The following is a 25,572-nucleotide window of genomic DNA, read 5'->3' as shown; positions in this document are numbered from 1 at the left end:
GAGAGAGGAGCTTGAAACCATCCCTGGGTTTCATGAGAGAGTAGTGGGAAGGAGACTGGAGAGTGGGTGTGGAGATACAGAAGAGTTAGGAGAGCAGCTAGAGATTCCCCCAGGATCTCAAGCAATTCTTTATAGTACTTTTTGGCTGAAGGTTTGCCAATCCAGAGGGAAGGGCATACCCTCAGAATATCAAAAGATTGGGTCAAAGATCTTTAAGCCCAGGCAACCAGTTAACAGCATGGGTGAAGAGAAGGATTAAGGCTTTTGAGAAGAGAACTCAAGATACTTGAAGACTTTTGAGAATTTGTACTGTCGATTTTTGGACTTGTTTGAAACCCAGTTTACCTTTTTTGTGCTTGGGGACGTTTCCACCTGACCAGTTTATGCTGGAGCTGCACTCTGGTTATCTCACTCCCATTGGTGAGGATATGTTTACTATGGATGACGGTGCAAGCAATGGAAGAGAGATGAGAAGATCTAGAATGGACAAGGAAACCGTATTTTTCATTGTGGTAATTTTATTTGATGCTGGTTTTAATTTTTGTGATTTTGGCTTCGATACATTTCTTTAAGCTGCAGTACATCACTCTTGGACTCCACTTGATGTTTTTCCTTTTATACGCAGCGCTCTGGCTGAATGGATGGGTGCTGGTTTGAATCCTGTTTTCTACCCATTTTACTCATCTTGGCTTCCTTGCTCCTATATTGGACCTTTCTGCATCTTGTGGAGATTTTCCAGCTAGAGTGTGAGCCTGTAAATGCTAATGTGACGGACTGTGCCAGAGGTCCCAGAAATAATTCTTTCTCCCCATCTGGACTTGGCCCAGACCCATGGTACCCCTGGTTGTAGCTAATCGCCCAAACAGGGACCCAGCGACATGCCAATATGTTAACTCTTGGACTCTTTATTGCATGGGCATTTGTAGAGCGGAAGGGGGGAGGAGCTGGGTAGTCACAGCAGCCTATGTTATTTACTGTGAGGCCAAATAATATGACTCCAAATGGCACCAAGAGAACACATAGAGAATGTAAAGAACTAAAATCCATAAAGACAGACAAAGAAAGATCTCCTATGGCTTGCAGATCTGATATGAGATGTGGGTTTTGTTGATTGTTATTATGTGTTTATTTGTTTGCTTTGATGTGGCGTATTCTTTAGATGCTTTGTGCACCATTTTGGATGGTGCTAGTCAAGGATTGGGGAAGCGGCTGATAAGTCTTTTTAAATTAATAAATAACTAAATCCTATGAAAGCTGCCCACATATCAGCAAGGAATGCCCAAAGGAATTACAAGGGAAGGCACTTATGGCAGTGACCCGTGTTTTCTCACTTTTATTTTCCACCACATGGACCTCAGAGGGTCCCAAGAACATGCGATGGAAAGCACAGCCAATGGGTCCCTGGCTGAGGACCCAGCGCAAGGATGGCCTGGGCTGGGCGTGAGGGAGGGGAGAGAGAGAGAGCTAGAAATGAGGAAAAGCCGCAGGTAGCTGAGAATGAAGGTTCATGGAACCATAGTCCCAGCAAAGACCGGTCCCAACCGAACTGGAAGCCCAAAGGAGCAAGAAGAAACTACCAGCCCCACCCCATGCCACAAAAAAATAAATTACAGAGAGGTAGAAAGAATTGAATACCAGGTTTCAAAATGACTGAATTTTTAGGATGCCAAAATAGATCTGAAAGATGGGTGAGGTCAGAGAGGGCTGTTAGATTCCCATTATACAGGAGAGGTGATTAGATTTCGCTGGAGACGCCGAATATGATTTATTTATAGACAGACATTTGATATTCCACCTTTTTCCACGGGTGGCCTGAAGGCGGATTACAAAACCAGTTTTAGCTAAGAGTGACCGTGCGTCGCTCAGTCAGGTGCAAGGTAATGATCGGTTCCGTCCCCTGCCTGGCTCTGAAGTTCCCTCATACCATTCAGTGCAGCTGGGGCTCGATTCCTAAACCTTCCTGAATTACTGACGTTTATGACAAAGGACACACAAGGAACCAGTGCATTTGATACATTACTTTAAGCTCCTAAACCTACTATTACCATTACTCTCCCCCACCCCCTAAAAAATAAACCAAAAACAAATGGGTTCACCTGGCTTTTTTTTTTGCATAACAGTTTTGCTTTCTGGGCTGCAGGTGAAGCCCAGGAGGTGGGGCTCTCATGCTCCTGTTTGCTGAAGGTGGTGTGGGAGGAGGATCCACTCGCCCAGGTATTTGCAAACAGGTTTGCTTCTGAGAGAGAGAGCGGTGAGGAACAGAGATTGCCCTCGGTGAAATCACTAGTACGTGAAAACCAAGTCAGCAGCAAAGTTGGGAAAACCTGGGCGAAAAGTGCCCGAGAGCGACAGGAAAAGGAAGCAGGAGTGGTTTCCCAGGGAAGAGCGGAGCATGAGACGTGCGCAAGGAGCAAGGAGCAATCCAACAGCTGAAACTGAGAGAAGGAAAATTCTGTGGACTAAGAAAATGATAAGTTTGTCTTTGATGCTGTGGAAATTTTAAAAGAAAAAAAACCCTGACGATATCTCAAAGGACTGCAGCATCAGTTTCAGATCCTACCATATCCTCAGGGAGAGCGCTGAGAGGGGCAGGAAGATTCGGACACCCAAGCTAATCTTAAGGAGAGAGAAAAAAAAAACCCACAGCAAGATGGATAAGTTCCGTATGATCTTCCAGTTCCTCCAGTCTAACCAGGAATCTTTCATGAATGGCATCTGTGGGATCATGGCTCTCGCTAGTGCCCATATGTATTCGGCCTTTGATTTCAACTGCCCCTGCCTGCCAAGTTACAATATGCCCTACGGCATGGGCATCCTCTGCGTGCCGCCCATCGTGTTATTTCTGTTGGGGTTCGTCATGAACAATAACGTGTCCATGCTGGCGGAGGAGTGGAAGAGGCCCACCGGGATGAGGCAGAAGGATCCCGCCGTCTTGCGCTACATGTTCTGCTCCATGACGCAAAGGGCGCTGATCGCGCCGGCCGTCTGGATCTCTGTGACGCTACTGGACGGCAAGTGCTTCATCTGCGCTTTCAGCACCTCGGTGCCAGTGGAAAAGCTGGGCAACATGACCAACGTGGTAGACCTGTCGGAGAAAGAGATGAAGAGGCTGCTGGCCAGGATCCCATGCAAGGACATCTACGAAGGGCATGAGATCATTCCTAGGGAAGTGGCAACAAGATACCTGCGCTGTATCTCCCAGGTAAGGGGGGGGGGGAGGGTGTGGACACTGCACGCGCCCCACCGCGCACGGCGCTGGCAGAAACGGCACTGGAGGCATGGATCTGCCTCCCGGTGGAGGGAGCGGGGGTGAGAATGGTAACTGAATTCAAGAAAGCATGGGACAGGCATGGAGGAGCCCTTAGTGGCAGGGAGGGGAGGGTGAAGATGGAGAGCAAGTGAGGTGTCCACTGTCGCAGTAGATGGGACGAAGGGCCTACCGGGCCTTCTCTGCCGTCACCGTCTCTGCTTCCATGTTCGCCTGCACTCCGCAGGCCAAGGACACCTCCAGCGAAGTCTTTTGGCAGCAGCGGACAATGCACGGTGTTCACGGCTATTAGTTAAACCGATTTACGATCAATACTTGCGCTTACAATTATTCGGTCTCAACCACTGGCAATTTCCTAAAACAAAAGGGTATCTGGTCACAGTCTCTGCCTTCTACTCCAGCCACAAAGGGGAAAAGGAAGGAGGCTAAGAGCACCACTGGCCTCAACTTGTCTATTTAATACTTGAATAAGTACTTTTTTGGAAAAAAAAAAGGTCATATGGGAGATTGCAATTATAACAACATAAAACCCAAAGAATAAGGCATGGGGGACATCTTTTCAACCCAATTCCTAATATATGGGTCCAATTTAAATTTACATTTTTTTACATTTTAAAACGTCGTCACCAATCCGTTTTCATGTAACAGAAGGCTTTGTTTTTTGCTTTGCATCAGTCTCACACTAATTCAAATAATGTTACCTAATAAGCAGTAGAGGACGAACATACAAGAACAATAAGTTGTTTTTATGTTTTTTAAATCACAGGGAAAGCCACAATCAAAGCCATTTCGACAGGTAAAAACTGCGAACCCACAATAAAAAAAGGGAGGATGGGTGGGATCAGGTCAGGGGAGGAGAAGTACGCGTGGGTCTCCCGTTTTCAAAGGCCCCCCCCCCCCCCGTGCGTTGTTTCCAAGCTAGAATTTTGCACCGATTTTTTTAAAAACCGGGTATGAGCATCTTCACCCCGTGAAGCTCGCCGCAGGTACAAAATCCCCGGGGAAAAGAACACGCGTCGAGCTGAAAATGCGATCTGGGCACATTTTCTCCCTCCCTCGACCCAAACAGGTCTCCTGGCAACGCCTCCGCCTAAACGCGCCTTGAAGTACGAGCTCGCACGACAGCGTGGGCACTTTTAGCTATTGTCGAGGGAGGGCGATTTCCGGCCATAAATCCTCGCTTTACCTTGTTCGTTGATTTATTTGTAATTCAAACTTGATTCGTTGATTTATTTGTAATTCAAATTTGATTTCCTGCCACATATCTGAAAATCCCAACGCGGGTTACAAGAAAAATCACCTATCAAAAATACTGAAAATAACTTCCCTAATTAAAACAACATTTAAAAAAAACAAAACCTCCTTACCCTCTTTACTCCTCTCTTCCCCTTCCAATTGTCCTCCCCACAAATATATTTCTCAATCTATTTCAGATGTACAAGAATTAGTAAATTGATTTACATCTTTTCACCATCTGCCAACAAGTCCATGTCACAAGGAACAAGCTATTTCCAGTTCTTAGCAGTGTGGGCAGGAGAACCGGACAGAATAGATGTGCTTGGAAGGTCTTTTTTTTTGCTGTCACTTACCATCCTAAGCAAAGGGCGATTTTGAAACTGCCCAAGGTACCTCTAATCCTCATTTTCAAGAAAAATGCCCTGCAGAGAATCCCCCTTTGAAAATGTGGGGGGAAGCATACGATGCAGGCACTTCTGTACCTGTGCACGTTGCACCTGCACGGAAGCAGACGCAAAGCAGGCACTGGAAAGCGAGCACAGTTACCTGAAAATGCAATCATCCAATATCCTTTTCCTCCTCTGACGTAGCCCCGCCCCTTCCCTTATGTTCATGGTGCACCATACAATTTGCTGCTATCAGGTGCCCTAGAACATAATCCACCTTCCTACACTACCTTATGAGTACTACTTTCCGTAATGCAAAAAGTTAGAGGGAAAATTAGCTAAAGCCATCCATTAAAATAATCGCCTAGTCTACTAACATTAGTTACAATAAAATATGTGAATGAAAAAAAATATTTTTTCCAAGAACATTCAAAACCATTTTTCTCCATGCAAATGAAATTAATAAAGAGAAAACTTCTGTTTAAAATAAAAATGAGAAAGAAAGGGCAATAATGCCATAAAAGCCAGTGATAAGTACCATAATTTTCACAGCAAAAATTCAAGTTACACAAGAATTGAAACTTTAAAATCCATACAAACCCTCACCAAATACAAAATAAAAATATGCCAGCAAAAAACTGTACTGAAAAACAGAAGCCCACTGTATTATTATTCCTTACAAAACATCAAGCAATAAAATCAAGAGATATATATCATTCATAATATTAAAACCATGATAATAAAAATAATAAATGTCAACACAGCTGATGAACAGCCAATAATTTTAAAAAACTTGCATAAATTTGTTCTAATATTTCTGAAACATCAATAAAATATTTCAAAGCATCTGATGAATAAAACATCCAATAATTAAAAAATGTTCTAATATTTCCCAAAAAACAATAAAATGTTTCAAAACAATAGAAACATTGAATTACACCAAATAATTAAAAATAATAAGGATTTAAAAATTTCCTGCTCTCCACACCTGGGACCTTTGAATTTCCACTCACTCTGAGATTATCATAGATTGGGGAGATAGGACCACACAAATTATCTCTTTTCTTTCTCTTTCACCCACACATGCTAACACATTAATTCTTTCACACATTCCCTCTCTCATATATATGCCAAAGCTCTCACATACATTTCCTCTCTCTTACACACACATGTTCTCTCTCCCACACATGCCTGTGGGAGCCTGTGTGTGACATACCAGGCCCTAGAACACAAATACACCACCTACTGGGCAAACAGAACAAGCCAGACTGCTACAAAGAAACTACACGCTAGTCAAAATACTGTACCTGTGTCACACATACAAATTAGAAACAAAAATATGCAGGCAAAACCAGACTCTGTGAACTCTGGAATACTGAAGAAAAAGCAAAAAGTAAATATATAAGAAACGCACATTCCCAAAGATGGCATATTCCAATTGCTGAAAGACAAAATCTTTTTTTTTTTACCTTTGTTGTCCAATTTTATTTTTGGTCCCAGTCTCTTTTTTTCCCCTTGTCTGACTTTTTTTTATTCCTTTTTCAGGGTCTCTTTTATTCTTTCTGTTTCTTCTCTCTCCTCCTGTCTTCTTTCCTTCCTCCATAAACACACACACAGGCTCTCTCTCACATGCATGCTCTCACACACAAGCTTGCTCTCACACAGAATCTCAGTTTTGCTCTCTCTCACGTACAGACTCCCACTCTCATATGCTCTCTCTCACATGAACGCTCTCACTCTCACATGCTCTGTCTCACACTCAAGCTCCCATTCCCACACACACACACTCGCACACACACATACCTACACACAGGCTCTCACACTCACATGCTCTTACACGCATTTTCCTATTCTCACAAACACACACACAGGTTCACATTCCCCCTGAGATACACAGGCTCTCACTCTTACATGCTATCTCTCACATGCAAGCTCCCATTCCCCCATAGACACATACATTCTCTCTCACAGAGCTTCATATTGCCACACAAACACACAAGCTCTCACATGCTCTTTCTCACATGCAGGCTCCCACTCCCATGCATATGTACACACACACACACACACACACACACACAGCCTCTCATTCTCATGCACAGACTCCCACTCCCACACACCCATACAATCATTCACACCCACACACAGGCTCTCATACCCACATGCTCTCTCTCTCTCTCTCACACACACACACACACTCAGACAGGCTCCCATTCACATTCCCCCTCACCACAAACACCACCAAGCAACCCAGGTAGGCTCCCTTTTGCAAACACATATACCCAGGTAGGTTTCCATTCACACTACATATATATCCACACCCAAGCAGCTTACCATTCACAGGCAGGCTCCCTATTGGCCCAGAAGGCTGCTGGTAGTTGAGAAGAGTAGCAGGCCTGGAAGGCAGCCGGCGGCTGAGAAAAGGAAGGTACCCGTTCTCCCTCTGCTCCTCGCGTGCCTGCCCCATGCTATTCAAAGCTCATAGGGCTAGCACTTCCTCTCTGCTGATCTTGCGATGTATGAGTTCAGCACAGTGTACATACTGGCCACACGAGGTTTGAAAGCCAGCACACAGGAAACGAGAGAACAGGCTTCCTCTTTTTCTCAGCCGCCAGCAGCTTCCCGGCCTGCTACTCTTCTTGGCTGCCAGTGGCCTCCCGGACTTCTTCTTTCTTCAGCCACTGGTGAAATGGGGTTCACTGGCAGCATCCCAGGCCTTTCCTCTTCTTGGCCACTGGCAAGATGAGATCTGCCAGTGGACTCACGGGCCTCTTTCTCTTCTCAATCACTAGCAAGATGAGGTCTGCTGGTGGCCTCCTGGGCCTCTTCCTCTTTGTGCCGCCGCTCTCCTGTTGTGCATGCAGTTGGTGGTGCACAGCACATCCCATTTCAAAGTTGCTGGAGCCTGTGCACCACTGTGCACTTTGGACGCTACACCCAGGATTGGGACTATTTCTGTATCTTTCTGCCACATTTTCTTGGTCTCTGACTACATCATTGGGTACTTGAAGATCTTCTCTCTCTGTTTGTTGCTCTTGGGCATGTTTGGTGCTCAGACTTCTAGTAGTCATACTCAGGGCCGGCTTTTAGGGTGTGTGATCATGCGGCCACCCACTTATTTCTCCCTTCCCCGCCTCTCTCCTCTGCTTTCAGCTCTCCCCTTCCCCATTTCCTCTCTCTATCTCCATTTTCCTCATATATACTCTCTTCTCTCAACTGTATTCTCTCCCTTTTGCTCTCTTCTCCATCTTCCTCTTTTCTTCTGTCCTCTAAGGATGTGCATTTGTTTGAAACAAATGGGTAAAATACAACAAATGAAACCATCTTGGTCCATGAATGAAACCATCTTGGTTTCATTCATGGACCCCCAAAATGTACAGAGGGTGCCCACAAATATAACACAAAATTTGATTTCTTTTGTTTATGTTTTCCATTCATGTCTATGGCCCATTTAATTCTATGACTGTAGTGAGCAAACAGCAGGTGCAGGCAAGGACTGACAACTATAGCAACTAACTCTTGCCTGTTTTACATAGCAGTCTTATCAGAGCCAAGGCAGGAAAATTGGCAAGGAGACTGGACAGAGAACAAATCATGGTGAAGCATTCTTTTAACTAGCCTATATCTGCTATCTGGATCAAGTGATGCTAACGTCCTCCCACTGAATGATTTGAGCATGTGCAAAGAAACTTCATTTGCTCTGTTGGATTTTGCAGAAAAGCATCTCTTTTTCAGAAGCTCTCTGAGAGTTAAAGAAAAGCTTAATAAAGTAAGCAATGGCAAAGGACTTTTTCTGATATTCTCTGCTGCACTTAGTGGTCTCTCACTCACTGTGACAGAAAGAAAGAGGCAGGGGCACTTCTTTCTGTATTCATTGGGAGCAAGGTAGGAGTGGAGTTGAGACTGAAGCAATGCTAGTGATGACTGAATTTTGTGTCTCTCTGTCTGACACAGCACACTCAGTTTATCTGCAGACTGAAGTGAAAAGAAGCATGGCCTTGCCAGCCTTGTTGGTTCTGTTTCTAACAGGTTTTTTTGTGTGTGCAAAAGGAGTCAGTTACACACATTAATAAATTCTATTATGATATCAAAATCCTCAGTAAGCATTTCAAATTCCATCATGCCACTGTGAGGAAAAGGCAGAGAAGGGAATGGCAGGAGTAGAAGATTGGTTGTTGCTGCGGAACCAGCACAGCCAGTGAGAAGTACAGGTAGTACTAGTAGCAGCAATAAAAAAGGGATTCCTATCCCTAAATTTAAAAAAAACATTTTAGCTGCAGAAGGCCAGGAGTGGAATCAGGTCAAGCCATAAAAAATTGAAATTGGGAAAGAATATGCCAACACTGACTGTTCCTCTCTCTCTCTTGTTTTAAAGCAGTGACAAAAGGCAGGAGAGATGTTCGAGGCTGGTATTAGCAGGGCAGGGGCAAGGACAGGGGCAGCAGAACTGCAATACCCAAACCCATGATTCCTGCTTCTGAGGTAATAGAGGCAGCATTTTCAACAACAGATTCCGAGGAAAAATCTTGCCTGGGATTCCCTGAATTAGAAGCTATTGAAGAACTAGTAGCTAAAGAAAATTTGGAAGGTCTAGTCAATAACATCTTAGCCTCCAGTGAGGTGATGGGGGAGAGAGATGATAATGATGGTAGTGAGAGCAACCACCAAGAAGAGCAGGCAGTGCAGCTAGAGAACATGAGTGATGCTTCTGGCTTTTTTTCCTTATGGTCCACTCTCAACCTCAACTCCAATCCAGCATCAACCCCCAGGGATGTAAAGAAGAGATTGCGTAAGATATCTCTGGTCTGGAATCATTTTAAAGTGATCGTGACCTGTGTTTTGCTCTATATATTCAAGCAGTAAGACCAGCACTCAAGAGAAGGTACTGGGTATTTGGCAAATGATGGTGTGCAGCATCACCTGCAGAAGCAGCACCCACTAGCACTGGCATCAGAGGAGAGTGACAGTATGAGCCTTAGCACCCTCTCTGCCACTCAAGCAAAAGACATAAGAAAGAGTTGAAAAGGGGAAAACTCTTCTCCAAGCTGATCCCAAGGCCCCTTTCACCAGTCAGGTAACAGGCCAGCAGCCCCCTGCTTTGCATCTGCAGCAGCAACCCACCATAGAAGAAATAGGGTGCTATTCAGTATCACTGTGCTTTGGCAAGAAGCAGGCAGCATCGGAAGTAGTATTGTGGTACATCAGGAAAATGATTGCCCTGGATGAGCGGCCCCTGCTCATCCATGGCAATCATATGCCCTGGACTATATGCACCACTGCTGCAGCTGAGACTGGGGAGAGCCTGGCCCATGACAGCACAGCTCAGATGGAATTCTGCTTTCCCACATGGAGCCAGGGCTGGTGCAAGGGTATCAGGTATTCTAGGCAAACCTCACAGCCTCGCATCTCCCTGTCCTACCCTCCCCATCCCCCCTCCCCACACACAATTAAAAATTATGCATTTGTAATAAGATTTTGCATGAAAAAGGACATTCAAAGTGCAGTCTTATGAAGTAAATATATCACAGGTATACTATCTTTACATGCACTACTGCGGTGCCAACCAGCAAACCCTGCAAGAAAGTAAAAAAAAAGATTGGAACTCATATGGTATTAAGCCTATTGTAACATGTGTCGGGTGTGGGCTTGGCCCTCAGAAGCTACGAATAAGCTAAATTTCAATTACAATATAGTAAACCTCCCATACCAAAACAGCATTAACTGCCAGCACTCAAACAGTAACAACTCTACTCATGAAAAGGCAACACTGAAAATATATCACCAAGCCCTACAACATCAATATACCTTCTATTAGGAAAACACAACAAGCCAAATTGATATATATATATATATATATATATATATTCTTATATAGAAAGTATACCCTAACAGAATACTCCCCTTGGTCTGACACAGGCAGAACAATATAGACAAATACAGAATAAATATACCTTCAAGTATAAATAGAAATGTATAAACAAAACTGAACTAGAAATCACAATAAGCCAGTCACTATATACAAAAAAACAGAAGCTTTACTATGCTTCATAAAACATTATTTATTTATTTATTTATTTGTTGAGTTTTATATACCGTCATTCGGTAGAGCCATCATAACGGTTTACAAAAATATACATTAAACTATAAAACCAAGAAATATAAAACATAATAGTAAAACCATACGAAATAAAAACTCAAATACTTAAAAATAGCAGATGAATAGAATATGCAATAAATAAAAACTCATTAATTTTATTTTTAATTTAATGTTTTAAAATGTTTTTTGGGTGTTTAGGAGACACATCAAAAAACATCCAATATTAAAAATGAGTACAGATTTAAAACATTCCTACTCTCCATAACTAGGAACGTTTTATTTCCAGTCATTCTAAAATAGTTGTGGATTAGCTGAAGAGAGAGGATACACAAATGTTCTCCCTTCTTCTACTCTCACTCACACAACACAGGCTCCTTCTCTTTCACACATACACACAAGCAGGCTGCCTCTCTCACACACACACAAACAAACTGGCTGCTTCTCTCACACACACACAAACTGGCTGCTTCTCTCACACCACATACACAAGCAGGCTGCCTCTCTCACACACACACAAACAAACTGGCTGCTTCTCTCACACACAAACAAACTGGCTGCTTCTCTCACACACACACAAACTGGCTGCTTCTCTCACACCACATACACAAGCAGGCTGCCTCTCTCACACACACACAAACAAACTGGCTGCTTCTCTCATACACACACAAACTGGCTGCTTCTCTCACACCACATACACAAGCAGGCTGCCTCTCTCACACACACACAAACAAACTGGCTGCTTCTCTCACAATCATATATACACAAGCTGGCTGCCTCGGAGAGAGACACATACTCATACAAAGTGGGCCTTTACTCATTCTTCAGCCACTCCCAGCCTGTGCCCCAGTGGAGGCCCACAGCCTCTTTTCCTTCCTTAACTGCTACCTGCCTGGGCTCCAGCTGTGGCCCATGCCCTCTTTTTTTCTTCCTTGGCCACCAGTGGCCTGTGGTCTCTCTTCCCTTTCTGCAGCCACCGCCAACCTGGGCTCTGGTAGTGGCCCGTGGCCTCTTTGTTTTTCCTCCAGCAGCCCATGGCCTCCAGATGTCTCCAAATATGTCCATTCCCCAATCCTCCACTGTTCCTCTCCAGAAGCAAAAATAATCTTGGGCAGGTGAAAGACCTGATATTCCCTTCCTCAAGCAGGGACGCGCAAACTCTGCCTTCCCCAAATGAGGTGGAATCAAAGCTTCTTTAAAAAATGACTTCTGATCTTCCTTCTGTTACCTGACTCTCCCTGCATGGGTGGGGCCATAAACTTATTTGTAGCTCTTTGGGGCAGGAACCCTGGCTAGCTCTTCTTTGTGCCCCTTTCCCCAGGGTGTGGATCTTTTTTGCAGGGCCCAGTGCAGAGGTGACTTCCTCCTTATTGAAGTTTCCCTGGGAGAGGGGTTATCTCTTCACTGCCTGCTATGTGCCAAAAACCATGCAGAACGCACTGGGTTAGTGTCCAAAATAAAACTTTAGAGGCTGATTTTAAAAAAGTACGCGTAGCCGCGTGTATCTGTTAAAATCCGGGGTTGGCGCGTGCAAGGCTGCGCAAAATCGGCAGCCTGTGCGCGCCGAGCCACACAGCCTGGCTCCGTTCCCTCCGAGGCAGCTCCAAAATCGGAACGGCCTCGGAGGGAACTTTTTTTTGTCCTCCCCCACCTTTCCCTCCCTTCCCCTACCTAACCCACCCCCCCCCCCCAGCCCTATCTAAACCCCTCCACCTTTATTCCGCGAGTTACGCCTGCCTCGGCCACGCCCCCCGGAATGCCCCTGGGCTGGAACCCCGCCCCCGGACCCGCCCGAATGCCGCGTTGCCTCCAACACGCCCCCGACACGCCCCCCAAGCAAAGCCCCGGGACTTACGCGCATCCCGGGGCTTTGCACGTGCCGGTGGCCTATACAAAATAGGCCACCGGCGCAGGGCATTTAAAATCTACCCTTTACTCTTCAAACGTTAGGTGAATAAAGGCGCACTAAATATGAATCTAGCACCACCCCAGGATGCTGGGAGTGATTTATGGGAAGGGAGGTAAATGCTGAAAAAAGAGTGAGGTAGAGCAGGGTAGAATGCTCGAGGGTGGGCAATTCAACAGGGTCTAGCCTGGGTTACAAATTCCTGGCAGATCCCTAAAGTAGATGTATTTCTTGTTACTCTCAGAGGGCCTGATGTAACAAGGGGAAACTCAGCATGCAGTTTGCTAATATGCAGGTTAAAGAGATGTTTTCTGAAATTAAAACTCGGAAAGTTGCGTTTGTGCTGTGCTAAAGAAAACCTGAACATAATGTCATTGGTTTTGTGGCTCGTTAATCCTTACTGGTGTAGAGACTCCCAGCACCAGTCTCCCCTGGCCCTGAACCCTTCCCTCTCTCTCTCCCTTTCAAGCCTAGCACCAGTTTCCCCTGCCCCCGAACCCCTCCCCCCCTCTCTCTCTCACACATCCCAAGCTCAGCACCAGTCTCCCCTGCCCCCAGACCCCCTCCCTCTCTCTCCCCACCAAGCTTAGCACCAGTTTCCCCTGCCCCCGAACCCCTCCCCCCCCCTCTCTCTCTCACACATCCCAAGCTCAGCACCAGTCTCCCCTGCCCCCAGACCCCCTCCCTCTCTCTCCCCACCAAGCTCAGCACCAGTTTCCCCTGCCCCCGAACCCCCCCCCCCCCCCCTCTCTCTCTCACACATCCCAAGCTCAGCACCAGTCTCCCCTGCCCCCAGACCCCCTCCCTCTCTCTCCCCACCAAGCTCAGCACCAGTCTCCCCTGCCCCCAGACCCCCTCCCTCTCTCTCCCCACCAAGCTCAGCACCAGTCTCCCCTTCTGTCTGGGCTCTCTGAAAAAGAAAAATTACTCACACTGCAGGCCTCTGCAGCAGCAGCAAATGTCTGGTCTCTTCCTTCCTCCTCTTCCTCCCTGGCAGAGGCTGCGCTCGCTCGAGAGGTGGACTTACTGTTTCTCACTGTACATGAACTCAGTGCCTTGAGCTTGGCTTGGATTGCCGCCTCCTCCTTCTCCCAGGTAGGCAGGCAGGCAGCAATGGCACATTAGGGGACGATGCGCACGGACCTGCCCTATGCAACTTTCCCAGTCCCTGCTACTGTGCAGATGTAGCTTTCTAGGCCTGCTCAGTCAGCACCGTTGCCCTGCCTCCTGCCCCATGTCATTGGCTGCAATCAGCAGCTGTAGAGGACAATCTGAAATGCCAGCCACAGGGCGGCTGGGGAGGGGGGAGGATTAGCTCCCTGATCTTTCTAGGTATGCACACTTCTGATCGACCATCAGCGCCCCCTACAGCCAAGCACCTGGAGGTCTTGGCCACCTCCCTGCCCTTCCCCACTTGGAACACCATTCACTCTGGGAAGGAAAGATGGTATCCCAGCCATTGAACAATAGTGACACCGAATGGCCAGGCTCAGGACATGTACCAGTTCCATAGGGAGCCCCAGTTTGAAGGCTGAACTGGGTAGGGTAGACTTGGATTTAGGCACAGACAACTGCCTAATGTGCCAAATTTTGAAGATGCCAAATACCCAAGCATGTTGGATTAGAAACAACTAAGTTTATAGTCCAAAAAAGCAAAAAAAAAAAAAAAAAGAACAAAATATGGAGTCCCATTAGGTTACAAAGTTTTTTCCAAAAGTATGTAACGAGTTACATCAAAGGCAATCTTCAAGACAGTCTCCCTTGACCAGGTTTTAAAAATGTGTCCTTAAAGACTGCCCATATATCTCAGTGTCCAAGGAGACAAGCTGAGCCAGTCCTGGATTTATGTCACTGCATGCATGGAAATGAAATTCTGTTATATGCAGATTAAAAAACATTTAATACGCATATAACAACTAAAAAAGAGCTTAAGCAGTATATAAAATAGCATAGATCATCAATAAAGCAATTAACAATAATAAAAATTAAAAAAACAACTTAAGACCTTAGCATGTACCTAAAAACAGATAAAACAGCTAAATGTCAAGTAATTATAAAATTAACAATTAGCAAAAGCTAATAAGCTTTTAATTGTCTGTGGAAAATTTTAACATCTCAGATCAATCTCAGACAACGAGGCAATGCATTCCACCACTGTGATCCCTATGAAGGAAAATACCCTGCCACGAGTTTCCACGTTACGAGTTGATATAGGGGGAGGCAATGCAATGCAACCAGGACTGGTTCAGCCTGTCCACCTGAACAGGAAGCTTGGTGGTCATCCCAATTATTATTATTATTATTATTATTTATTATTTAAGACTTTTCTATACCGGCATTCATGATACAATCATATCATGCCGGTTTACAAACAACAGGGGTGTGTAATAACTTTGTTCTTTTTAACCAGTGCAGAAGAGGAAAAAGTTACAATATAACAAGGTCGTTGAAACTGGGAGATGAAGGAGACAAGAATAGAAAGGAATAAATATATACTTTACAGAGGTAGATTATTTACATTTTGCAGTAATGTCTCTTTGTGGTAATTATTTACATAGTACCGAAGGTCTCTCAGTGGATGGTGGATTCTGTAGGGCTCGCTTGCCATAGGGTTTCTCCTTGGATATTAGATTCGGGAAAGGCTTGTTTAAATAGCCAAGTCTTAAGCCTTTTTCTGAAAGTTAGCAGGCAAGGTTCAAGTCTGAGATCAAGTGGTAAGGAATTCCAAAGAGCGGGGCCCGCTGTAGGGAAGGCCCGGTCTCTGAGTGTAATATGGTGTGTAGATTTAATTGGGGGAACAGTCAGTGATCCTTTATATGCTTCTCTGATGGGTCTTGATGACGAATGAAGTCTGAGGGGGATTTGGAGGTTGAGGGGGGCTAGGGAGTGGATGGATTTATGGATAATGGTGAAGGACTTGTGTAGGATTCTGTAGTGTATTGGCAGCCAGTGTAGATTTATTAGAATGGGAGAGATGTGGTCTCTTCTTCTGGAATTGGTCAAGATTCTGGCTGCCGCATTCTGGAGCATCTGAAGTGGTTTGATGGATGAGGACGGGAGGCCTAGTAAAATAGAGTTGCAATAATCTATCTTGGAGAATATTACTGATTGTAGGACTGTTCTGAAGTCATGAAAGTGTAGGAGTGGTTTCATTCTTTTGATTACCTGCAGCTTGTAGAAGCAGTTCTTGGTTGTATTGTTAATAAATGTTTTTAGATTCAAATGTTTGCCTATTACTACCCCTAGGTCTCTTGCTTGTGTAACAATGGTGTTAATTGGAGCAATTTGAGGGGAGTTGCTGTTTTCGGATGTGATGAGGAGGAGTTCCGTTTTGGCCGAGTTTAGAATCAGATTTAGGTTTGCGAGGAGTCCGTTGATCTCTTGAAGGCAGTTTTCCCAGTATTTGAGGGTTTTTGTGAGAGATTCTTTGATTCAGTTATAGGGCTCGTAGCCCGACAGTGACAACCACAGATCTCCCCTTCAATGACCTCTGAAGAAGGGACCTTTGAGCTCTCGTCCCAAAAGCTCACATTGATCGTCTGTGGGTAATTTTCTCACTGGTCCAACCCAAGGTACTGCAGCTTACACCGGGCCCTGTTTCTATCCATGAAAATCCCTTCCGCTTCTCAAATCAAATAGAACAAGTCTACACCTACACAGATAGGATGTCAGGCCTGCTCTTCTTATTTGCAATGTAAATGTACACAACATTGATCTGGGCTAACTGGAGCTTTTTCAAGTGGCAATTATATCCTGATTTGCATTTCCTAGTCAAACAACTGCTTTCAGACTTTCACTTCATTTTCTTCTTCAAATAAGTAGAGAAGAAGACATCTTCCTGGAAGTTAGGGTGCAATTTAACTTCTCGTTGTAGTTTGCATAAAATCTTTCTGTTATTTTGCAATGTAGTTCACCACAGTATTGGCAGCACAGCCTTCACCTGAAGCACAGGGGCCTTCTATTCTGCAAACAATATTTTAAAATTCAGCAGAGTTCTGCATACACCGGGCCTTCTTTACTAAAATCTTTCCCCCATCCTATGTCTATAGGAAACACGCTCGGAAAGCAGGGCTCTTTGTTTGTCCAAATAACGCAATCTCATCACTGTCTTTGAGTAATAATTTAATTTACAACGTAATACAGAAAAAAAGTTATTACTGAAAGAAGCAGAATTTGTTTATCTTTTTCAGCAGAATTTCTCTATCAGAAGGCCTGGCTACTCCACGTCCCAGGCCTGACACCCATTCCAAACCTGCCTTTTATTTCCCTGCTAGGCTTAATCCGCCAGCTCGCTCTCTCTCTCTGTCCTCATCCAGGCTTGACCCTTCCCAGCTCTTTCACTCCACAGGCCTGATTTTCTCCAGCTTTCTCTCTCTTCCCCCACTAAACACACACACACTTCGGCTTAAAATCCTATTCAGGCTTTATCTCTCCCTTCCTATCTCATTCCCCTTCATACCCCCAGCTTTCCTTCTCTTTCTCTACCCCTACAGTCTCAACATCCCCTTAGCTTCTTCTCTCTCCTCCTGCTCCCCCCCATCCAGTATGTCTGTGCTGTACATGAAAGAGAAGAGACGTCACATTGCTTCCATGAGGCAGGTGATTTGATCAATGAGAAGTTAGCTTGACAATCTCTATGATTGTCAAGCTAAGATGGTAACTGTTCAAAATCCATTATCCCTGGTCAACAAAACCCCTATTTTGGATAGCTAGTTGGTATTATGCAATAATGTACCTGCCATGCTAGGAGGAGTGGAGGAGTGCAGAAGAAAGCCTTAAGAACATGCCATACTGGGTCAGACCAAGGGTCCATCAAGCCCAGCATCCTGTTTCCAACAGTGGCCAATCCAGGCCATAAGAACCTGGCAAGTACCCAAAAACTAAGTCTATTCCATGTTACCATTGCTAATGGCAGTGGCTATTCTCTAAGTGAACTTAATAGTAGGTAATGGACTTCTCCTCTAAGAACTTATCCAACTTATCCAATCCTTTTTTAAACACAGCTATACTAACTGCACTAACCACATCCTCTGGCAACAAATTCTAGAGTTTAATTGTGCGTTGAGTAAAAAAGAACTTTCTCTGATTAGTTTTAAATGTGCCACACGCTAACTTCATGGAGTACCCCCTAGTCTTTCTATTATCTGAAAGAGTAAATAACCGATTCACATCTACCCGTTCTAGACCTCTCATGATTTTAAACATCTCTATCATATCCCCCCTCAGCCGACGCGCTGGAAATGGTCATCCTTAGTGTACGAAGCTGCAGCTAAGAAATGTAGAGCTAAGCAAGATATGCAATGTGTAGAAAACCCTTTGAAGTCAGTTTTCCAAAGAACATATAACAGATCATTTATCCACCTAAGGTTAGCTGGATAAGTTATCAGGGACATTTAGCAGGATAAATATCCTGAGGAATATACCTGAATAAAGTTACTTGGCTACCCTTAGCCGGATGACTTTAAACCTGATCGGCTCTCTTTGAATATCACCGGTTAGCTTTAGTTATCCAGTTATATGTTTCCAAATAGGCTTAACCAGATACATCAAATGAATGGAGCTGGTTAAGCGTCGATGGCATTTAGAAAAAAAGCCTGAGCTGGTGCCCAGGGTCTCCATCCACCCACCCCCAAGTGGTATTGATATTCATGCCAGTGGGCCTGTGCCCTCCCCAAAATTAAGACATCAAGGGGTGGCCGGCAAAGCCGGAGGAGGTGGAGCTGCTCCCTCCCTCCATTGGCAATAGAAATCATGATACATGAGGGCGTCCCTCCCATCCCACTCCTGCCTCTGCTGTCAGTCCCCCTCCCACCCCACTCATACCTCTGCTGTCAGTCCCCCTCCCACCCCACTCCTGCCTCTATTGTCAGTCCCCCTCCCACCCCACTCATGCCTCTGCTGTCAGTCCCCCTCCCACCCCATTCATACCTCTGCTGTCAGTCCCCCTCCCACCCCACTCCTGCCTCTATTGTCAGTCCCCCTCCCACCCCACTCATGCCTCTGCTGTCAGTCCCCCTCCCACCCCATTCATACCTCTGCTGTCAGTCCCCCTCCCACCCCACTCCTGCCTCTATTGTCAGTCCCCCTCCCACCCCACTCATACCTCTGCTGTCAGTCTCCCTCCCACCCCACTCCTGCCTCTATTGTCAGTCCCCCTCCCACCCCACTCATGCCTCTGCTGTCAGTCCCCCTCCCACCCCACTCCTGCCTCTATTGTCAGTCCCCCTTCCACCCCACTCATACCTCTGCTGTCAGTACTCCCAAATGCCACCAGGAGGGCAGTTCAAGCTCCCAGTCTTGTCAGTGGTTGCCTTGACAGCAGCGCTGGTTGTGCAAGATACCAGCATTACTGTAGGAGCTACTCCTGCACATTCCCGGATAACTTTAGACCTGCTCCTGGGGACGGCTAGAGTTAGCTGAAAAACGAGGTTTGGCTAATGCCCAGTGTATAAGTTAGTTTCCTGGCTAACTTATCTTCCCAATGCTTACAAACACCCATTATTTATTTGGCTAATTTTCAGCCAGATAATTAATGACTTATCTGGTTCCAAGTTAGCTAGATAAGTGTTAGCAATATTAAAACCTCAGGGGCGGATTTTAACCCCGAAAACCCGCTCCTGCGCGCACCAAGCCTATTTTGCATAGGCCCGGCGACGCGCACAAGCCCCGGGGCTTGAAAAAAGGGGCGGGGAGTGGGCGGGGCAGAGGTGGGACCCAGGCCTCCGGCACAGCGGCTGTTCCGGGTGATTGTGTGCTGACATTCGGCCGGCAGGCGCAACTTTGTCAACAAAGGTCGGGGGTGGGTTTAGATGGGGCTGGGGGGTGGGTTAGGTAGGGGGCAGAGGGAACGGGGAAAGCCATCGGGGCTCCCCTAAGGCTCGGCGCTCGCAAGGTGCACAATTGTGCACCCCATGCGCACTGACCCTGGATTTTATAACACGCGCGCGGTTGCACGCGTGCGTGTTATAAAATCTACACCCACTCATACTTACTAAGATCTGGCCCTCAGCATTTAGCTGGATAACTTGTACGTCATTCGACTAAATGCCTTTGAATATAGACTCTTGTTTTCTATGTTGCTTGTACATATATGTCAGCCTTCCCTAAGTCCTGTACAACATTATTTGTTAGTTCTAATTATAAACTTTTTTGTATCTGAAAGGAATGATTTCTAATTTTAAATGATCTTTTTTCCTCCATTGCTTCCTATGGAATAGGGGTACCTAAGTATTTTTGACTATATTGAAATAGTAGAGATGGAAGTGTAGTCAAAGAACATAAGAACATAAGAACATGCCATACTGTGTCAGACCAAGGGTCCATCAAGCCCAGCACCCTGTTTCCAACAGAGGCCAATCCAAGTCACAAGTTCCTGGCAAGTACGCAAACATTAAATAAATCTCAAGCTACTGTTCCTTATTAATTAATAGCAGTTTATGGATTTTTCCTCTAGGAACGTATCCAAACCTTTTTTAAACCCAGTTACACTAACTGCTGTAACCACATCCTCTGGCAATGAATTCCAGAGCTTAACTATGCGCTGAGTGAAAAAGAATGTTTTAAATGAGCTACTTGCTAACTTCATGGAGTACCCCCTGAGAGAATAAATAACCGATTTACATTAACTTGTTTGAGTCCTTTCATGATTTTGTAGACTTCTATCATATCCCCCCTCAGTCATCTCTTCTCCAAACTGAACAGCCCTAATTTCTTTAGCCTTTCCTCATTGTACACCACACATCTCTGTAAACAAAACTCTCCAAATTTTTCATGCATAATATCCATTAAAGAGAGGTTGGCCCCTTGCCCCCTCTTCTGTATATAGTATTTATTCTATTTTATTTCATTTTATTTATATATTTATTGCTCCGTTCACCCCTTCTTTATTTTCCTACTCCAAGTTAAGGCTTCCTTGTTATAATGTAACTGTATGCTCCGTATCTCTTGTTGATTGGTTAACTGTATATTCTGCTTAGTTCATTGTAAACCGAATTGATTTGATCTGTATCAAGAAAGTCGGTATATAAAAGCCTTTAATAAATAAATAAAAATAAATTGGGCAGCTGTTCCATGCCCCTTATCATTTTGGTCGCCCTTCTCTGCACTTTCTCCAGTACAGCTCTATCCTTTTTGAGATGTAGTGACCAGAATTGTACACAGTATTCAAGGTGCGGTCTCACCATGGAGCGACACAGAGGCATTAAGACATCCTCCGTTTTATTTTCCATACCCTTCTTAATAATTCCTAACATTCTGTTTGCTTTTTTGATTACCACAGCACACTGGGCCAACAATTTCAATGTATTATCCACTATGACACCTCGATCTCTTTCCTGGGTTGGTAACTCCTAAGATAGAATCTAACATTCGGGCCGATGCAGTATGGTGCGCTCGACTGAGCGCACCGTTAGCCCCCGTTTGGACGTGCATTTTCGACGCGCTATTTTTACCCCTTATATAATAAGGGGTAAAAATAGCGCGTGGAAAACATGCGGCCAACCTCCCCTGAAACTAGTGCAAATGCATGCTGATGAGCCTATTAGTTAGTCCCACGTGATCCAGAGAGTAAAATGTGCAGCCAAGCAGCACATTTTACTCTCAGAAATTAACGCCTGCCCAAAGGCAGTTAATTTCGACCAGCACCGGGAAAGTGTACAGAAAGGCAAAAAAAAACAACTTTTCTGTACACCCTCCGACTTAATATCATAGCAATATTAAGTCGGAGGCCCCAAAAATAAAAAAAAATAAAAAATCGTTAAAAAAATCAGCCCGTGGCTCGCGGGTTGGAAGACGGACGCTCAATTTTGCCAGCGTCCGTTTTCCGAACCCATGGCTGTCAGCGGGTTCGACAACAGACACCGGTAAAATTAAGCATTAAGCTGTAAAATTAAGCTGTCAAACCCGCTGACAGCCACCGCTTCTGCCAATAAGGAGGCGCTAGGGATGCGCTAGTGTCCCTACGGCCTCCTTCTTACTGTGGGCCCTCATTAGCATAGAGAATCACGCGCCCAGGAGAGTGGCCTGGGTGCACATTGGGAGAGCAGGCGCTCACCTGGGAGTGCTGGCTGTCCCACGCATTTTACTGTATCAGCCCGATTGTGTAACAACAGCAAGGGTTATTTTTCTCTATATGCATCACTTTGCACTTGTCCACTTTAAATTTCATCTGCCATTTGGAAGCCCAGTCTTCCAGTCTTGCAAGATCCTCCTGCAATTCATCACACTCTGCTTGAAATTTAACTACTCTGCATAATTTTGTGTCATCCGCAAATTTGATCACCTCATTTGTTGTACCCCTTTCCAGATCATTTATAACTATATTAAAAAGCACCTTCTGAAAACCCAAATACACCACATCTATTGGTTCACCTTTGTCCACATGTAGGCGATTTGTGAGGCAAGACGTCCCTTGGGTAAATCCATGCTGGCTGTATCCCATCAAACCATGTCTATCTAAATGTTTTGAGATTTTATTCTTTATAACAGTTTCCACAATTTTTCCTGGCACTGAAGTCAGGCTCACTGGTCTATAGTTTCCCAGATCGCCCCTGGAGCCCTTTTTAAATATAGGGGTTACATTGGCCACCTCCAGTCTTCAGGTACAATGGATGATTTTAATGACGGGTTACAAATTTTTACTAATAGGTCTGAAATTTTCATTTTTGCCCATTATGGTGGGACCATGCTCATTGCACTTCCTCTACTGAATTCCAAATGTTGGTGATGTCAGGAGGGCAACTTTTCATATCAAGAAAGGGTTATGAATATTATGGTTTATGTGTAAAGTAATGAAGTTGACTTTATAGCAGATCAATATACAAGTTTTGTTACCTTTGATGAAGGACCATGAGCAGAAAAAAACCTTCCAGACCAAAACACACAGAGGACAATTTTCAAAGCAATCTCTGCAGGTAACAAGTGTCTTACCCAAATTAATCGGCCATTGAAAATTGTCTTCCCGCAATTCTGCTAAATGTCTTCACGTTCTTCCACATGTTAGTCATCATGAGAGGAGGCATTCAAGAGAAGGGAAAGGACACATGGCCTACTGTTGCTTTGAAAATTGACGTAAAGCCCATGGGTAAAATGTTACGTGCTGCCTTTGTGCCAAGGTGGACGTCTTGAAATGTTCCCTGAGCTAACTTCTGACGAGGTATGATGCAACCTGTTTTGCTTTCTCTTGCGAGTCTCTTGTTTTTTCCAGTTTTTAGATCTTTGATGCTGCACCATGGCTGTACACAAACCTTAGCCTTTGCAGAATGACACGCAGTGATCCTAAAATGTTCATATTCTCATTGAAAATGTATTTTTAAAAATGTCAAAATATAAGAAATACAAGTGGCAAGAAATAGCACCGAGATAACTAGATTCATCCTGTAAAGATTTTCAGATTTCCATTTTAGCTAATTTTCTAGTGTTTCTTTCCAAAACATGGTAATATTTCTCCAGGAAAAGAGGTTTAAGGATGCTGGGCTTGCAATGACCACTGACATGACCCAGCATGACATTTCTTATGCTCGTGCTAATTTCTTTCCCCAATAACAAGATCCTCGAAAAGTTTTCACATTAGTCTGCCAGTAAGAGCCACATTTGTGGTGCTCCTGTAAATACTGACTGACCCGCTTTCCTAGCATTTGGAGGACAAGTTTTCGTTTTTAGAAAGAACTTGATCCATTTGTTTGAAAGACAAAGAAGAGGTGCCCGAGCCTTGTGGGCCAGGGGCACTAAGGGGTTTCTATGTCTGTGGGGAAAATGCCATTTGCACCTGACCTCGTGACAGAAGTACTTTGGAAAGAGCAAAATGCAGATCAGTTTAATTGACCACTGTTCATGACTTTATAATGAATTACGTCTCACAATGTTTTGTTTTTATCTTTTCAATCCTCCAGGCTCTGGGTTGGTCTTTTGTGTTGCTAATGACCATACTGGCTTTTTTGGCGAGATCCATCCGTCCATGTTTCACCCAAGCAGCGTTCCTCAAAAGCAAATACTGGTCCCATTACATCGATATTGAACGCAAGCTTTTTGACGAGACCTGTACGGAGCATGCCAAGAGCTTCGCCAAAGTCTGCATTCAGCAGTTCTTTGAGACCATGAACAAAGACATGAAAATGGCACCTCACCACCTCCAGGAAGAGAAAGCACCGGAAAGCGAAGAGACGGAAAAGCTTTTGGGGATTACGGACCAGGGAACCATGAACAAGCTGCTGAAGAACTGGCACAGGTGCAAGCCGCCTCTCAGTCTGAATCAAGAGGTGCACCAGAATGGGAATGGGTGCATCCTAGAAAGCCACGAACTCAATAACTTCAACGTGCCCAAGAAGGAGATGGCAACTTACTACAGCAAAGTTTGATCTGCTGTCATCGTCTAGAACATAGGAAACCAGAAGACTGAGAATGCCCTTGGATGCATTTGCCTTTTGCCTATGCTGTCCCATCTTGGAAAAGAGTGGCGGTGGTTAAGGATTTAGTGAGATGATTGGGAATGGGCATTGTACACAAGCAGTATTACAAAGACTTTTGTGCAGAGGTATCCTTTACCGAAAGACATATCCCAGGCCGCCTGTGTGTTGACTTGCTGGTACGTGAAAGAGCCTAAGTGTTGTAAGATCATCTTAGCACCTTCAGCTACACCAAAGCCTCAAAGAAGCCCAGCAAAACTAGTTCGTATTTGAAATTGTGCACACTTAGTTCTTTCCTATCAGAGACCTTTCATCTGTTTACTCTGTTAATAACGGATGGTGGTTATTTCACAGATAATCTCCTTGGGATAATTGCTTATCGTTAACCCATGATATACTTGTTATTAAAGTACTTTGAACTTTGGAACATTATGGACAGCAATGTTTCTCTAGAATTAGGAAAGCTACGATCTATGACAATGGATCCATAATTGTGGATACTTACAAATAAAAATGTTGCAAAACCTTGGGGGCTTGGAATTACATTTTGGCATCCCAATTTGCAATTCATTTTCCAAATTCATGACATGGAAAAAACCTGTTTTATGATGCTGCCCTTCATTTTGCATGCCCAAGTAATAACTGGAATAGTTGATCAGCAAGTTGTCATGCTCCTCCTACCGCTGGAAAGAAGGGGCACTACGGATTTATAATCTCTCATATCCATCCCTTTTACACAGGCCAGCTGAACTGGGTATATTATTAGTAAATCAGCTCAAAATATATAATTTCCTTTTATACCTCTATAAGAGTATAGATTTTCTCTCATTTTCAATCCATTGGGTTCTTAGAGAAAAGGCAGAAATACACAGATGGAATTATTTAACTGAGATGTAATAATACTGAGTTTATGAAACAAAGTGTTATGGAGTCTCAGTTTAGTGGACCCTTGGGCCGACCTGCAGGAGACTGGGAAAGGTATTCAAAAGTCTTTAGTATACCAGAGGCCGGGAGGCAGATGTTCAGGCAGGACGTAGAGGTGGTCTTCACCCTGGAAGCTGGTACTCCCCCGGGAGGAGCCCGTAGGAGCCCAACCGCTGGGACATAGGTGGCTTCACCCTTGGAAGCCGAAGCCCCCCCGGGAGGAGCCCGTAGGGGCCCGGCCGCTGGGACTTAGGCGGGTTGATGATCTTGAAACTGAAGCAGGCAGGCTGATGAGCAGGACTGGGAACTGGAACCAGACTAGAACAGTAGAAGGAACTGTAGCAAGGCTCGGGTACTGG

The 25,572-nt window shown here is 44.8% G+C and overlaps 2 protein-coding genes across 2 annotated transcripts in view; both read left to right on the top strand.

Annotated features, from left to right (window-relative positions):
• Positions 1 to 2,433, top strand: part of CALHM3 (calcium homeostasis modulator 3) — a 70,501-nt gene extending 68,068 nt beyond the window's left edge. Inside the window, exon 4 of the mRNA XM_029610738.1 lies at positions 2,141 to 2,433. Coding sequence (XP_029466598.1) covers positions 2,141 to 2,433 — 293 coding nt within the window. The remainder of the gene's footprint in view (positions 1 to 2,140) is intronic.
• A 217-nt stretch (positions 2,434 to 2,650) lies between these two features.
• Positions 2,651 to 24,241, top strand: CALHM1 (calcium homeostasis modulator 1). Its single transcript, XM_029610737.1, has 2 exons — positions 2,651 to 3,202; positions 23,777 to 24,241. The coding sequence occupies exons 1-2, from the start codon at positions 2,651 to 2,653 to the stop codon at positions 24,239 to 24,241; spliced, it is 1,017 nt and encodes a 338-aa protein (XP_029466597.1).
• The last annotated feature ends 1,331 nt before the right edge of the window (positions 24,242 to 25,572 follow it).

This window comes from Rhinatrema bivittatum, chromosome 7, assembly GCF_901001135.1.
Source record: "Rhinatrema bivittatum chromosome 7, aRhiBiv1.1, whole genome shotgun sequence".
NCBI lineage: Eukaryota > Metazoa > Chordata > Amphibia > Gymnophiona > Rhinatrematidae > Rhinatrema > Rhinatrema bivittatum.
The sequence above is the reverse complement of the archived record's forward strand: the minus strand, read 5'-3'. Positions and strand labels throughout refer to the sequence as shown.